Source organism: Etheostoma cragini, chromosome 5 (genome assembly GCF_013103735.1).
Source record: "Etheostoma cragini isolate CJK2018 chromosome 5, CSU_Ecrag_1.0, whole genome shotgun sequence".
Taxonomy (NCBI): Eukaryota; Metazoa; Chordata; class Actinopteri; order Perciformes; family Percidae; genus Etheostoma; species Etheostoma cragini.
Window position 1 is genome coordinate 30,671,265 of NC_048411.1, and position 16,108 is coordinate 30,687,372.

The window sequence follows — 16,108 nt, forward strand, 5'->3', positions numbered from 1 at the left end:
TGTTGTTGTGTCTGTTGTAACCCTGAGCTTGTTGTTGTGTGTCTGTTGTAAACCATTTTTCTTTTATGCAAGGAAAACAGTTGCAGCTTGTATGTAAATAATTATGAAGAGACATCTTAAACTGGTGAAAAGGGGAGAAAGCTCTAAAAGACCGAGGTAAACCATCCAATCAGAAGGGGCTTTAAATTTAAACATTGTCTTCCCAATGTCTTTAGAGATACGTGGTATGGAGAAGAAAAGATGGGAGAGTAGAATTATTTTTCTTTTATACAAAAAATCCCTTCATTTTTGCTTCAATAATATTGTTTTTAACAGTTCTCAGATAGTATTAAATTGAAGTTGTGGTTGTTGGTTAAACAACAGTCCTAGCAGGGACAGACATGAGGTTTACACTACTGGTCCCTTACATTTTCAAACTTCTTGACGTAGTTGTAGGTGAGCACATCGGCCTCCTGCAGGTCCTGCTCCGGGTCCAGACCCTCGCCCGCCAGACCCTTCCAGAAGGAGCCCAGCAGGTCCAGAGGAAGGGGCACATCTGCCCGGATGGCAATACCGAGCAGCTGACCGAAGAAGTGCAACAGCTGTTCCTCTGCGTAGCTGATAGGGCAAGGCGTCAGGATGTACTTCCCCTGAGGAGATCAGGAAACAACAACCCTGACTCAGACAACACCGTCAGTAATTAACCTCATGGTGCAAGACAGGATTCCAAGAACAAAACGCTCTCTGCACTTACTGAGAATGAAACTCAAAACATGTCAGTTTTTTTTAATCTGTGGGGAAACACTGAGAAAGCAGTTGGTGCAATCCTGGAACATACAGTACTGCATAGGTCCAAATATAACACACCCTGATATTAATATCTTTTTTAGGACTTATTTTTGGAAAAAGACCTTTTGAAGACCAAACCTTATTGTATAAATAAAAAATCATTTCATTTGAATATAATGATATTAAAACAAAGGTAGGTTGTTGATTTTCACATCTTTTAAAATAAAATCATGTTTTCAATATCTTTTAGATGAAATTGTCACATTTAAAGTACCTTAAATTTAATATTTTGTAAATGGTCAAGCATCGGCATTTACCTTAAACAGTATAAAAATGAAAGTAACATGCAGTCTATTGGTCGGCCTTTTATATAATAACAATTGGGCTGTTTAAGGAATATATTGCGTCTGTTGATTTCTGCCAGCCACGCACAGCTTCAGACAGACACACAGAAATATGTATGTGTCCCGAGCCGCACTCTCGACAGCGTGACACCAATTTAGTGCTTCCGGACTCGGGTTGGTACGGACATAAAAAACTGAATTCCTGTCGTGTTCTGGTCGGGCTCCGTTACTTCTAACCAGCTCGGACAAAAACACGCTGCCCGAGCAGCCGTCCACGCTCTGGCGCCATCAGCTGTTGTGGATCTATACCGACCTATAAAAAGTGTACTCCCCGAATGTAACACAATCCCACTTTTTCCAGACATCTTAACCGAAAAATATCTTATATTGGGGCCAATATGTTCGCCTCGTTGAGAAGACCAGCAGTGTCCGAAACAGAACAATCTGAGAGCACGTCAGGTACAGAAACACCGTACCTTGTTCCGGTTGGCTGCAGCGCTCGGGCAGGGGAGCAGCAGGGAAAGAGCCGAGCTCTGTAACTCCTTACACACCTGCCAGAGGAAATGTCTGAAGGAGCCACCTGGAAGAGAGAGAATCATCAAAGCCACAGTTAGGGCTGAACATAAACTCTAGTAAAATAAAGTCAAAGGTCAAAGTTTACAATCAGTCACCACTGCCCCAAAGTGCTGTACAGATACAGAGAACGGCATGAGATTAAAAAGCATATTAAACAGCCAAAAAATACCTAAAACAGAGTATGCCAAAAACAAAACAGACAACAGATAAAAAAAAATACTGTATTTACAAATATTGTCTTTATCTCAATTTCTAACAACTGAGATAACATCTATGTTTAGGGAATGCATCAGTCTCTACTAGCACACTATTAAACATGGAAGTGGGGTTCTTTTTCTGTCTTAAAGTTATAATTCATGTTGAAAATCCACTATGGAAACAACATATGTGTCATATCCAGAATAATGTTCTGAGTCAGAAATACATGTTTATCACGGAAAATAAGGTAAGGCTGTTGATTTTCAGATAGAAAAAAAATGGAACTTGTACCATTTTTCTTCTTATGTTTTTTGAAAATGGGTCAATTTGACCCGAATACCAAACAAGGGTTAAGTTTAAAAACATTTTTTAGTGACATCCAGTCTTTTACTTCATGTAGACATTTTCTCAGTGCTTCCAGTGAGTTTGTTTTGGTATTCAGAAGGTTGGTAAAATTGGACGTCGTGTGCAAAGCAGTGAAAGGAAATTAATTTTTGGAAGATTGATCCCAGGGGCAGCATATACAGCGAGAACAAAACTGGGCCTAAAATTGTGCCTTGAGGCACCCCACTGTTAATCGGGCCTTTGTTTAAGGAAAAAGGAACCAGTCAGTCAGATGTGACTGAAACCACTTCGGAGCCTTTAATGGCTGCACAGGACTCGAGTCTTGTGGTCAAAGTAAAAGTCTGCAGGGTGGTACAGTAGGAAAGACATGAAGGAGAAATTCTAACTTGTGCCGTGAACTTCCTCTCCAGTGAAGCGGATGTTGAAGGCGTAGGTCGGGTCTCCTCCGCTCGCCAGTTTCACACACAGCTGGGACGACGGCACGCAGGCTAGCTGGCGTGCCGCCTGGCAGAAGTACGTGTTCTCCGACGATCGGATCTCACCTGACGGAGAAAAACACCGCTGAGTTAGAAAGAACGAGTGCAGAGAGATAAAAGTCAATCAAATGGGAAACAAGAAACATGTGAACTAGTGAAAGGAAAGCGAACCTCCAACAATCTCCAGAGGGTCCAGAGTGATCTCTGGGGCGGCGTGGTCAGCCGTCCGCTGGACTGTTGCATTCAGGACTCGGTTCATTACCGTCACCTTGGTGTCGTAGAAGTTCAGACCTGTAACCAGCGGAGAAAGCAGGTGATGGAGTGTGAATGACAGCGTCTGATTAGAAGCTTGTGTTTTAGGTTTACAATAAAACAGCGGTCCACAACCTTTTAAGCAACGGGATCGGTTTAACGTCAGACAGTATTTTACAGACCGGGGATTTAAGGTGAGACATGTAAATACAATAAAATAAAATATACAACTGGCATAAAAATTGTGGTATATTGTACAAATACATTTCTTCAGTCCTTTTTGTTCCCGTCTTTTGGACGACTGTTTCTCACACACTTACTTGATACCGGGTTACATTTTAGGGTTCACGTGATCACATGGAAGCCAAGAGAATACTTTCTCAAAATAAAAGCTCAGATAAGAAATAAAACGGATGCACGGACTGGTACCGGTCCACAGCCTGGGGGGTTGGGGACCGCTGCAATAAAAGATCCAAACACTGACTACAGTCACACTAACTGGGCCCCATTATACCCCCTTGACGCGTTGCATCCGGTTTACCTTTGGCTTCACATAACAGCGCTGCAATGCTGTTCTGGTAGGTGTGTGTCTGTCTCAGCTCCACCAGCGGCAGGAAGAAGCTCTCCAGCGTGTTGTTGAGGGACTGGAGCAGAGCAAAACGGAGGCGCATGCTCTCCACAGGCACGTCTGAAAACACACGCAACACGGTTACACGTCTGCATGTAACCCAATAGATGACAGTGGGCATTAGGGCTGTCAAAACTGGCTAAAATTGACGTTCAAATAGTCTAAAACAATGCATTTAAATATATTTTTGTTGCATTATGTCCATAAAAGGGCAAACCAATACAACGGGAGACATCGCTACTTATATATTTATCATATGTCATCAATGTAGACATGCAATTTAAAAGATCTGCAGATCAGAGATTTCTACACAGAGAAACAAACGAGTGTTTTTTACTCACTGAGCAGGCAGGCCACTCGGGGATCCGCAGCGTCTCCGGGGTCCAGGTACACTTCATGGGGGTGCAGTCGGGCGGGTGTGATGGCCAGGTGACGGCACAGCCTGTTGATGTACTGGACCAATGCCACGTCCATCTCCAAATTCCACTTCCTGCAGGCCTTCTGGGCGTGCCGAGTGTCTATACAGGTGCACCTGGTACAGAGGACAGCTGCTGTTAAAGACACACACCTCACACAATGCTTAGCCACTCATGGGACTCACTCATGGGACTAAGTCCCTCATGGGACTAAGTCCCTCAGGCGTTTGGACGTGAGATACACTCAACATCTACGCCACGTAGTATGTCTTGAGTGTTTTTAAATTGGAATAGCTTTACACATTAAAACACTGAGAAAAGTGTATTTTATAAAAAAACAAAAACAAACATGTGTAAATAAATCAGATTCTGAGTCAGCATATATATATATATATATATATATATATCATTATGTAACAAGTAGATCTGAGCAGGCAATCTGATTGGACAAGTAGACATCCTCATGACAGCAGATCAGGCTCATCACAAAAATATTACTCCGCCATTTAAATGTTGAAAATAAATCATGAAACTCTCCACCATATTTATATAAAAGGGACTCCTTGGATTAAACACGTCTTTGCCAGCATACAGGAGTTAAATCTGATTAAATCTGTAGACAAATTAAAAAAAAAAGTCCCAACGCGTTAGAGCTAGCAAGCAGTTTAGTGTTTACGTGTGTGGTAGTTATTCAGTTTGGGGAATCCCACATTCTTCACAAAGCTAGCATTAGCATAAGTATTAGCTTAAGTTAGCTGGCTGGCTAAAAAAAACAAAGGGACCAGAAATTGTCTCTGCTGCTTTTCTTCCCATTTTGAGAGAATTTGCCGCACAATATAAATACAGTTTGATTATAACTTTTAGTTTGTTGGTAATCACTGTGCTGTAATAGCAATATAACGCACACTGGAGGGTGTGATTGGTGCGTTTTCTAGTTGCAAGTACAGGAAGAAGGCACAAGTCATGTTACGTTACACTAAGATGACGAGGGAGAAAATGAAGGACGTCAACAACATGTTAAGTTGCCCTTTCTGTTGAAATGTGACCGTATTCATGGCTTTGCCCGGGCCTCACCTATCCAGGTGGAGGTCGTAACCACACGCCAGAATCGCCCTCCAGACGCTACGGATGTCCTGCTTGGCACGGTCAACGGTGAACTTATGGAAGCCTTCCAGTGTCAGGTACTTCTCCTCTGGGACTAAAGAAGACACAGTGGTACAGTACAGGAGGTACATTTACTCTCGTTAGGTAGCAGAGGTTCATGGGAGGACGTCACATGTGATCAGAGTGTACTTCCATCTGACCATCAGTAAAACATACATTTCATTTACAGTTACATAACACAAAAACAAAAAATCTCTTCTGCCACTGGATTGGGCAGTTTATTGACTAATTGTTTAATAATGAAAAGCAGATTTATTCAAAGCACAACAAGCTGCAATGAATTATTTTTTTTTTTTTAAAGATAGGGGTGAAACAGTTTGCATCCACTAAAAATGAAGACCCCATTTAAATAATCAGTACTTGTAGTGTGTATAGATCCAGCATCTCAATAGCCAAACTTACTACCTCCATAAAAATAAACTTTCATCATCCTAAAACACACTTTATCTTAAGTACACTGAATTTTTTTTTTTAATCAATCAATAGCCATCTTGGTTTGTCTTTCTTCTGTTCCAACAATCCCCACTTCTTTAAAAATGGTCCAGTATTAAGTAAGACAGCTGCAGTTGGCAATAGCGAAACAAGCTGCAACGTCCAATAATGGAGGATTTTGCACATTCAGTTCCTCTGACAGACTCAGATTAATATTTCCCACTGCTGCTGGTGCAGTTTCTAAGTGTCTAAGTGAAAGGTTTCCTAGTGTTGTTTCAAACTAAAAGGATCTTTCTCTTTGACAAAAAGGTCTATTTCTGTAGGGATCCTTTCCATAATGTTGTCAGTCACATGAAGTTACCCTTTAAGTTTGTCTCTTTGTGGAGTCTTGTACTTCACCCTCGTTAGGAAACAAAGGGGAGCACACCTCTGCACACATCTAATCATTCATTGTCTCATTCTTAACAAAACTTCCATCAACTAACGTATTCGGAGACATTTGTGCCGTCAAAGTGTGCATCATCAATGCCAACCTTCTGCTTTCTTAGCAGGAGATTTGTCCACATCTTTCTCATCAGGTCTGGATTTCTCGGGAGATTTGGGCTTCAGGACTGTCTTCTTCTCACTCAGAGCAGTCCTGGCAGAAGACAGACACCAGCTAATTCAATTTATTTACCACGTCCAAGTGTAACTGTAGCTTTATTATGGAACCGACTGCAGTTCTAGGCAAGACCCGCCCACCACATCCCTTGCACGAGGGTCCTATCCCCTGATCAACGGGCTATCCTAACATTAACTACTCAAGCTCGGTGCCCTACCCCAACAAATCGGGCGGCTTCGTAGGGCGGTCTTGATTAGATACTGCAATGGGTTTCAAAAAACCTCTAAACGTTGAAAACTAACAACTCACCTGACACTGTTGAGCACAGACTTCTCCTTGGTGGGCGGTTTGGTGATGGGCCTCTTGGTGCTTACTACCTTGCCTTGGTGCTGTTCCTTTCCTGCTTTGCTGTATTTGTTCTTGTTGGGCTTGGGGGTGCCGTACTTTCTTAGAATCTGACACAAACAAAACTTACTTTGACACACTTGAATCTACATACTGTATAGACCAAATCACCTTGCTGTTGCGCTAACAGAAATAAAAAATCACTTTCTGTAAACAAATGTCAAAATTGTATTTATATCGTCATTTTCATTCGTAACTTGTGAGAAATTGTTTGAAAATGAATGGAAACACCTTAAAATGTCTAAAATCAATTTGATATGCTAATCTGATCGTAAACCAGCGTGTGACGTCATTATCACAGGTTTTTGTTGGCTTTAAAGCCGTTTGATGGAAACACACTTTCAACAGCTTTATTTGCATGAGTTTTTTATTTTTTATTTTTTTTTACAGAACTTCAGATGATTCGATGACACGTGGAAGGAAACTCAGCTATTGTCATGCCATGAATTATGATCTGGTCTACTGCTACTGCTCGGATATTACTGGACACAACACGGTTGTTGTGGCTTCTGTCTTAGTCCGTGGCTTTGCCCTCTACCACGTTCCTCAACACTTCTCAAACTAAGCCCACAACCATCTCTCAGAATGGAGGCTAGAACTGTAAATACTGTAACTAGTTTTAAGGGTGGTACACAAGACCATGTAGTAGATTACAGTGAAGACGGATGATGAAATTTTACATGCCTTTCCTTTGTCTTGGATAAACGAAATCTAGCGTGAGGAATAGCAACATGTCCCCGCCACTTGGACTGACTGCTGGTGTGAGGGGTGTCATTTTCTTTAGTCTGTGGCTCAAAAGGTACATTAGCTCTTCAAGCTAACGTTAGTCAGTGTTGACATAGGAAAGCATCAAGCTTGAATTTTATGAAGGAAATGAGAGTATACCCGGCTGTTTGTCTTCTCAAAGCTGGGAAACTGTACGTACGGGACGCAGGAGGTTTCTATTCAGAAGTTATTGTAAACAAACACTGTATAAAGTGTTGACCTCAGGGAAAAGCCGGGAGAGAGATTCAAGACCTAACACTTAAAAATAAACTGAACAAAAAGGATCACTGGACAATTCAGCAAAACAGAGAATTTCCACCACCAATGACGTTGTGTACCTGAGTAAGCTGGTCCTCAACTTTCTTTGGAGGCCTAACGTTGGTGAAGAAGGTATGCAGCAGGTTGCCAGGTGTCTGCGCGTTGATCTGCTCCTTGCTGAGGTAAATGTCCGACACTTTAACCGGCTTAGCCGGCGTGAGGCTGAGCATCTGCTCCGAGTGCACACAGCTCTTAAAGATGTCTGTGAGAACATCTCGGGCTCCAGGTACAAGCTTGTCACCTTGAAACATGGAGATGGAACGTGTGAGATTCGGCAGAACTACTTTCAGTGTTTTAAAAGCAGGAAATGTATAATAAACACCAACCTCTGACTGACTTGTCCAGGAAGTAGTCTTCAAGAGCAGAGCTTCCCTGCGTGTCAAACAGGCTTTGGTTAACACTGGAGGCTGTGAGGATCTCCTCATTGGTCAACTCCATTAGATCCTCCTCCCCGTCCAGACTGGACAAGCCAATCAGGTCACTGCTATTGAAAAGACTGGCACGGATCTTTTCCACTTTGGCCCGAGAACGAACCTGTTGAATGACCAAAGAAAGACAAGAGAATTTCAACAAGACAAAACTAAATAACGTAGAACTATTATAGAGACAGAACGCATTTAAGTACTGCCTCCACCAGAGGGGAAAACCACTCTCTACTCTCCAGTGACTTCGAAATGCATTAAGTTCTCCTCCTTGTCAATTCCATCTTTTAGGAAACAACTGAGAAATTGCTAAAAGTTGCTGTTGGGTTGGATGCACTAGTAACCTAAGTATCTGTAGGTAAGATACATACGTTTTTATAAGCTGCCAAACTGAAAAACTTGACGTTTAGGAAGACAACATTGGATACAGATGTGAGGAATCAGCATGGTCTCTGTTACATGTTTTACTGTCTCTACTACATGTTTTACTGTCTCTACTACATGTTTTACTGTCTCTATTACATGTTTTACTGTCTCTATTACATGTTTTACTGTCTCTATTACATGTTGTTGTGTAATGTTTGGTGTGTTTCATGTTATGTTGTGGTCTACAAAGTTTTAAGGAGGTACTGCCTCTTAGACTGTAAACCTAGTTTACTCACAGGTACCAATAAAGTAACCGGTCGCTATGGTGCCCCTAATGGACCCACCTCAATGACAGCATAGCCCTTGATGGGCCTGGCCATGACTGCATTGCTCTCCAGCGAGGTGACGGTGTGCATGGACCCTCCGTCTGACGCTGATGGCGTTTCCGAGTTGTCGAGAGGCTCCCCTAAGCTGCCGAGACTGCCCAGGCTTCCTGTACTACACAAGGAGGTGTCTAGACTCTCCTGACTAGAAACAGTCTGAGTGTCTTGGGGGCCCTGCTGAGGGTATGTAATGGCCGAAGCGGCAGCAGCAGCGGTGGTGAGAGGGGGACCAGCTGACGGCTCCTGGTCAACGGAGAGCTCACTGGCGGTGCGGGACACTCCCTGAGAAGAGCTGCAGATCGAAGTCTGGCTGGTGGAAGCCGAAGCGCTCACGCTCATAGCCGGTGTCACGCTGCTGGAGCTGTCGGGACTCTCAGGAACTCCGCTGTTGGGGAACGGGCGCTCCGGTTCAGAGCCCGCTTTGCCATCCTGAGGGCTAGAAACCCCGGCTCCGGCTTTGGGCTTCTTAGGGTCCTCTTCCTGCAGCGGGATGAAGACTTCGTCTTTGAAGAGCCCTCCGTGTGCGTTGCAAGCCCTGCGGATAGCGTTTCGAACCACTGCCTCCTCCAGGTGCGTGGGGATCCCCGAGAGCACCAGCAGGCGGCTGTGGGCCGTGGGGCCCACCAGCGCCTGGCAGGCGTCCGTCACGGCGTCACTGGTCACGCTTAAGCCCTGCGGGTCCTTGTTGGTGAGATGTCGTAGTATCATGAGGAGCGTGAGGCCGCGGTGGAACCACAGCATGTCCTCGGGTTTACTCGCCGCCATGTTCAGCAGGGCGCTGTCGCTCTCCGACAAGCGCGCGCCTCCACTTCCCCGCTTCCCGGAGACCGCCGCCGCCACCGCGGCCGCCGCTCTCTCACGCTTCATCTTGACCTTCTTACGTTTGGATAGCAGACTGGGGCTCTGCGGCGTCTGGCCCGGGGACGATGACGAGGACGAAGACGAGTCGCTGAGGTTGGGGGCGCTGGTGGAGGACAGGGCGCCCACTGAAGAACCGCCGACGTTGAGAGGAAGAGTCACCTCCGCCACGGCGAGACAAACCTCCATCAGAGCGTGGAAGTAGGTGGAGAAGCGGCTCTGGTCCGTCCCCAGAGCCAACGCCACGCCTCCAGAGGACGACCCCCCGGCTCCCGCCCCCCCAGCGGTCCACCCCTGGGTCTCCCGGTCGTAGAGCTTGCGGAGCTCTGTCTGCAGGGCCATGAGCACGGCGAGGCACGGGTTGAGCAGCAGAGCGATGGAGCTGGAGAGGCCCGCGGGGCTCTTGCGCTGCTCCAGGTGGTGGATCTTTCGCAGAAGCTCAGCCAGCAAGTGAAAGAGGAGTTCTTTAATGGAGGGAGCCAGATCAGTAGTCCAAAGCAAACCGCCTGAAGCAAAAAGAACAACAACGTAAAAAACATTGAAAGTTGTTCAAATCTACATTTATGTTAGGTAGGATTTGTCTGGAAAGCTTTCAAGGTTCTTCTAGGATTTGACTTTTGATGACTTTTTATAGGATCAATGTTGGGTGATGTTACTTCTTGTTGACGTTTTTTCATAAAAAAGCAAGACTAGCACGCCCCTCCCTCCTCCTCCTCCTCCTCATCCCTTATTGATTATTTCTTGAAATTAGATTAGCTGTTTGGTCTCGAAAATGTCAGAAAATGGTAAAGAATTTGGAAAAAACGATAAATCGATTATAAAAAAGATGTTTTAAGCCACTCTAGCATGGTATAGAAATCCTGCAGGAAGACTCAACTCCATTTAGGTCAGTTCTCACAGATCTCATCTCTTTTCTTCGGCTTTTTACACTAGGTAGAGTATTGATCTTATGTGTATAACTTTTGGTTTATTTTATTGTACCTTGTATTTTTTTTTATTGTGCTTTTATTGTGTTATCTGTTTATTCTGTATTATCTTGTTGTGCAGCACTTTGGAAACCTTGTGTTTGTTAAAATCATGCTATGTACTGTAAATAAAGTGGGACTGGATTGGATATTCAGCACGCTAAGCTGCTTGACTCTGATTGGCTAGCGGCTACGGGTTAACCTACCCAGGAGTTCCACCACCTGCAGCAGCACAGACGAGGGCACCGTGTCCAGCTCGTCCTCAGACCGCTCGCCGTTCTCTCCCAGCTTCCACGTCAGCAGCTGTTCAGCGAACGCCATGGCCAGAGGAAACTCCAGCGGCAAGGAGTGCAGCACCAGCACAGCACCGGGAGGGGGCGACACGCCTGAAAACACAACGGGATGTTGAATTACATTTGATCCTGTAAAACAGGCGTTTTAAACTCAGTTTCACTAAAATCACATCAAGGGTCTAGTCTAATCACGTGCTTTTAATCATCAAAAAGCCAAATATCTTTGTATTATTGCATGTCTCATATAGTCTTCTCACTTACAATAGGAACCTAAAAGGAACCTAAAACGTCAGAAAAAGTGTCGATTTTCAGTTTTGACACAGGAGGCACCACAAGAACAAGGTTGAATGTAAGAGAATCACAAGGGTCAAGGAGTTGGATACTCACCCAGTTTGATGTGCACCTTATCAGTGGGGATGATGACAGAGGGGTACTGGTTGGTGGTGGGAGGGGGAGTAAGGCCTGTGTTGGTAGGTGAGGCATCCAGTGGATAGCACATGGCCTCCATCAGATTCAGCTGGCCGTTTCTACGCACTTTGTGACCCAGGCCGTACACCATGACTCGAGCCCAGGGGGCCTTGTAAAGGCTGGAGCTGAAGGAGCGAAAAAGACGGGAGAGAATTTGAATATTTAAACGAGAAATAAAAGGGAAGAAACCTGAGTTCATCCCGAATTGCTGGAGTTGAACACTTCGGAGGAACTGACTCTTTGCGGCATCCCAGCTGGCTCTCCTTGCAGGACACGATCACAAATGCAGCGCCGGGAAAGCTGACGTCCATGCTGACCTTTGACTCCGTCACAGGAAACTCCTCAGACGTAAACTGCTCGGGTGCATTCTGTCAAAGGGAGCAGAAATAAACAAGATATTGAGCAGGCATTAGGGCCGGATATTGCCAATCATTCCCCAAATCGATTTGGTTCAGATTCACATTTTGCATTTAATGTCACTTAAGTTACGGAAATTACAGTTACAATGCCAATTCAACTTTGATATAAAAGAGATTTCTTGGAAAACGTCCTCTTAAAAAATGTGATTTTCCCTACATTTAACTTTTTTCATTTCTTAAAAATGCTATGAAATACATTCAATGAAAACAGTGAACTGATCAGTTATTTAACTTGTGACGAGTGTTGTATGGAACAATCCATGTTATTTCTATTCTTTACAATTTGGTTGAAGAAAACCAAATTTCTGATTTAGAAACCTTTTGAAAATGGGTCCAATTCGACCCCAAAGAACAACATGAGGGTTAAAGACACTGGCCCACAACAGACAAGAGTGGAAATCCTTTGTTGTTGCCCTACACGCCAACAGGCATAACGGGCAGTCGGTAAGTAGGGACACAGGGGCAGTTTTAATAAGCGAAGCGCTGATTGGCTGACCTGCAGGAAGCAGCAGATCTGCTTGGTGAGCTCCAGCAGGCTTTCCTCTCCTTGATGCAAGGCACGGGTGATGGCCACGGTGAGCCACTCCTGGATGGGCTGAGCGTTGCCCTGGTAGAACAGTTCTGAGGGGGAGCAGCTTTGGCCCTGGAGGTTGTGAAGCACCGACTGGGCCAGGAGGATCGAACTGGAACTAATAGTCCCATCTGCAGGAAGACCAGCGTCATAGCAATCAGCAGAGACACACACACACACACACACACACACGGTCATTAACATCACACCGAGTAAACTGACATGCACACCGTTGTTCTGAATATGACAACATTCTGAATTTGATACAGATCCTGTAAGCAGCACATTGTTTTGGTATTCAGAATAAGACCTTTTACTGAATATAGCATTTTCTGATTAAGACGTATGGGATATGTTGGTGTTTTGCAGATTATAGAAGATAGATTCTTTGGACATGTGTACAGTGTGCATTCAGAATCTGCGTCTCATCAGGGTTTGTGCTGCAGTTTACGGCTTATTGCCCGTTTACAGCTTATGGTCAGTTACTAGGGTTACTGTACACAACCAGCCGGCAGTTTGCAAAGATGCACGGCCCAAAGAAAGGAAAAGACAAAAACATCTCTTAACATGATCAACGACTTGGATATCAACCGGTTTCTGGATATGAGCCGGCCTTTTCTAGAAGCCGGTGTCCTGACCTCTCTGAAGTAAATTAAGAAAGTTTGGTTTTTAACATAATTGTGTGTACAGCAGCGCCCCCTTCTGGCTAACCAGCAGCAGTAGCTTTAATTTAAGTTTCACTTTCAGTTGTAAACTTCCATCAGATGTTAATTGAGTGTGCTGCAGAGCAGGGTGCCAGTGATGATTTCTCATGTTGCATTTTTCCTTCTTACATCGTTGCCTTGGATACTATTTGTCCGTAGGTACTGTACATGTCAATAAAAAAATGTTAAAAGTAATTGTACTTGGCACATCTTTGGTTTATTGGAGTTTTCTAATGTCAAATCACTAGATTGATAGTTAGAATGACTATTAGTAGTATTGTAGGTTTGCATTATATTTGGGTTTCTGTATTAGTTTCATCTCATTTCTGTTTGTCTTTCGCTCTTTGTTACAGTTTTAAAGTATATTAAGGAAAGTAAAGTTTCTTCATTGAACTCCAAGAAAAGTTGTGCCCTGTGTTTTTTTTGGAGAACTTTACACTGTTAGCTAACTGTCGGATTCTGAAGAATCAACTAATTACAAGGACAGTATAGCTGGTTTGAAGGAAGGAAAGAGAGACGCTGAGTTCAAGCATCCCTCCGCCGCTGGAACACGCTGAAAAAAATCCCATTTTACACGGCTGCATGTCAACGGTCATATTAGTGAATTAGATTTTTTTTTTTTCAAAATTACAGAAAAAAGGAAGCAATAAGTGTGTGTGGTAATGGAGTCAATGGGCGATCCAGCTCTCAAAGATTAATACTCACCAGGGAGGGGCGGAGCCAGCAGCTGATTGGACAGCAGCTGCAGGTGCTCTAGGGTGATGTCACGGATGGCAGGTATGTGGAAGAGACGAGTGAAGGTGTGGGGACTCTTCGGGGCGAAGATGTTGAGCAGCGCCATCCGACAATACAACTGAGCCAGCGCGCTCTCACAGCGAAGCAGTTCCCTAAAGAGAAGCGGTTAAAAACAGGTTTGATCCATTTTGAGCGCTGGTGCAGAATGCAACGTGTGTTGTGTGTTATCCCCGTTGGGTTTATACGCTACCTGTGAATCTGAATGTTGCTGCTGTCCAGTGACACTAAGCCATTAGCTGCAGTCCGTCGAGATCCAGCTGGCGGACGCTCCAGCATCTCAATAGGATACCAGTACCTCACCAGCACCCCCTCACTGCGCAGGTAGGTCTCCACCTGCACCAGCTCATTCACCTGCACAAGTTCAAGTAACAAAGGCACATTTATAGTATTTGAGTTGTTAAGTTATGAAAATGGATCAGGCCTCTTTCAGTAGTGGCACTGCAGCCCTTAACTTAATAGATTTTAGGGAAACAGGCAGAAAAATTAGGGGTGCACACCCTAAATCAACCTGCAAGTGGATATAATGACTAAGTGGGTAAAGGCACATAGAACGGTTACAGTCAGGTAAGATCAGAAAATGACATCACTTTACTGTAATGCAGCCTTTAAAACCAGAAAAAGACACTTATGTCATTTTACGATATTCAAATCCAAGACAATATCTGGTCATATATCCCGATATCGATATATTTTCAATATTATATCAATATATCGCCCAGTTCTACTACTCTCCCTGTATGGATGTGATCTGATTTCTATATTTGTTGTTGGTCGGTGCTCAGGTTAAAATCTTTGTGCCACAGAACTTTCAAATTTTTATCCAGTTTCACAGGCAGTTCTAACGAAAAAAGAAACAAACTACTTGAACATAGATTGTCTTCAGGGCTTTATTTCGTGGTATTGGATGGGTGTGTAAACTCCAGCACTTCCAGATACTGGAATTGGTATTGGTATGGAATTGGTATTTGAACATCTCTGTTAAATACATGTCCAAACATGCCTCAAACAATGAAGAATCTGGAATTAGTACTTACAGAGTCCACATCCAGCACCACCCCGTGCAAACCAAAGGTCTTTAACATGCCCCTGATGGCAAACTTGGGCAGGGCCGTCCCTCCTGTGGTGCTGTTGGTGTTGTTGCTGTCCGGAGAGCGGATGACGACAGTCAAGCCTGCGTTGAGGGGGAAACACATCATGTCGGTTAAATAGTTTACAGAAACCCAAAGACGAGTGTGACGTGTCAAATCAACAGCTTTAGAACCACTGTATATACCACTTATGAAATGATCTCATGTGAAAGTATTAACCCTGGTGTTGTCTTCACATTCGGGACCCTCTTGTGTCCCTCGGGTCAAACTGACTCGGGACTTATTTGGGGTTTTAAAAAACAATTCTGAATTAAGATTTTACTTCACAATCTATTAACAAATATTGTCTTTATCTCAATTTCTAACAGCTGAGATAACATCTATGTTTAGTGAATGCATCAGTCTCTACTAGCACACTATTAAAAATGGAAGTGGGGTTTGTTATTTTGTCACAAGGTTATAACTCATGTTAAAAATCCACTATGGAAACAACATAAGTGTCATATCCAGAATAATGTTCTGAGTCAGGAATACATGTTTATCACAGGAAATAAGGTAAGGACGCTGATTTCAGGTAGAAAAAAATGTAACTTAGACCATTTTTCTTCTTGTAAAAATTTGAAATGGGTCAATTTGATCCGGATACCGCACAAGGGTTAAGGGATAGGAATGTAGGTGAAAGGTACCTTTGCGAACTTTGTCAATAGTGAACTTGTTGGCCTCGTCCTTGATGTCCTCGATGGTCGGGAGGTAGAGGTCCCGAGGAATGCCGCCGTTCTCTTCATACAGGAACTCCACTGTCTGTCTCGCAATGTCCACCATGCCTGAAATACACCACGGAGACAAAGGCTGTCAGAGTTGTCCTTGTTTAAATTACAGTGACTTGAGAAAGTTTACACCCTTAGGCTAGAGTTGATTAAAAAGGAGGAATAATAAAAATAAAAAAACATCTTTTAAAAATTGATCTTAATGCCTTATTTTGCAAAATGTAGGAAAATCCAACCTTTAAGGACACCTATCTTCTTTGTGAATGAATAATGTATCAATAAATATATAAATGGTCTTCCTTAAAATACAGGGGGGGGGGG

The 16,108-nt window shown here is 43.8% G+C and overlaps 1 protein-coding gene across 1 annotated transcript in view; it reads right to left on the reverse strand.

Moving 5' to 3' along the window:
• LOC117945071 (probable E3 ubiquitin-protein ligase HECTD4) overlaps positions 1–16,108 on the reverse strand; it is a 73,815-nt gene that overhangs the window by 4,323 nt on the left and 53,384 nt on the right. Inside the window, exons 52-71 of the mRNA XM_034872324.1 lie at positions 15,707–15,844; positions 14,967–15,103; positions 14,123–14,283; positions 13,843–14,024; positions 12,359–12,564; positions 11,681–11,811; positions 11,363–11,568; positions 10,889–11,068; positions 8,821–10,223; positions 8,015–8,222; positions 7,709–7,929; positions 6,510–6,655; positions 6,133–6,236; positions 5,078–5,201; positions 3,929–4,119; positions 3,501–3,647; positions 2,879–2,998; positions 2,618–2,773; positions 1,589–1,692; positions 408–629 (exon numbers count right to left, since the gene is read on the reverse strand). Of these exons, the coding sequence (XP_034728215.1) occupies positions 408–629; positions 1,589–1,692; positions 2,618–2,773; positions 2,879–2,998; positions 3,501–3,647; positions 3,929–4,119; positions 5,078–5,201; positions 6,133–6,236; positions 6,510–6,655; positions 7,709–7,929; positions 8,015–8,222; positions 8,821–10,223; positions 10,889–11,068; positions 11,363–11,568; positions 11,681–11,811; positions 12,359–12,564; positions 13,843–14,024; positions 14,123–14,283; positions 14,967–15,103; positions 15,707–15,844 (4,487 nt within the window). The remainder of the gene's footprint in view (positions 1–407; positions 630–1,588; positions 1,693–2,617; positions 2,774–2,878; positions 2,999–3,500; positions 3,648–3,928; positions 4,120–5,077; positions 5,202–6,132; positions 6,237–6,509; positions 6,656–7,708; positions 7,930–8,014; positions 8,223–8,820; positions 10,224–10,888; positions 11,069–11,362; positions 11,569–11,680; positions 11,812–12,358; positions 12,565–13,842; positions 14,025–14,122; positions 14,284–14,966; positions 15,104–15,706; positions 15,845–16,108) is intronic.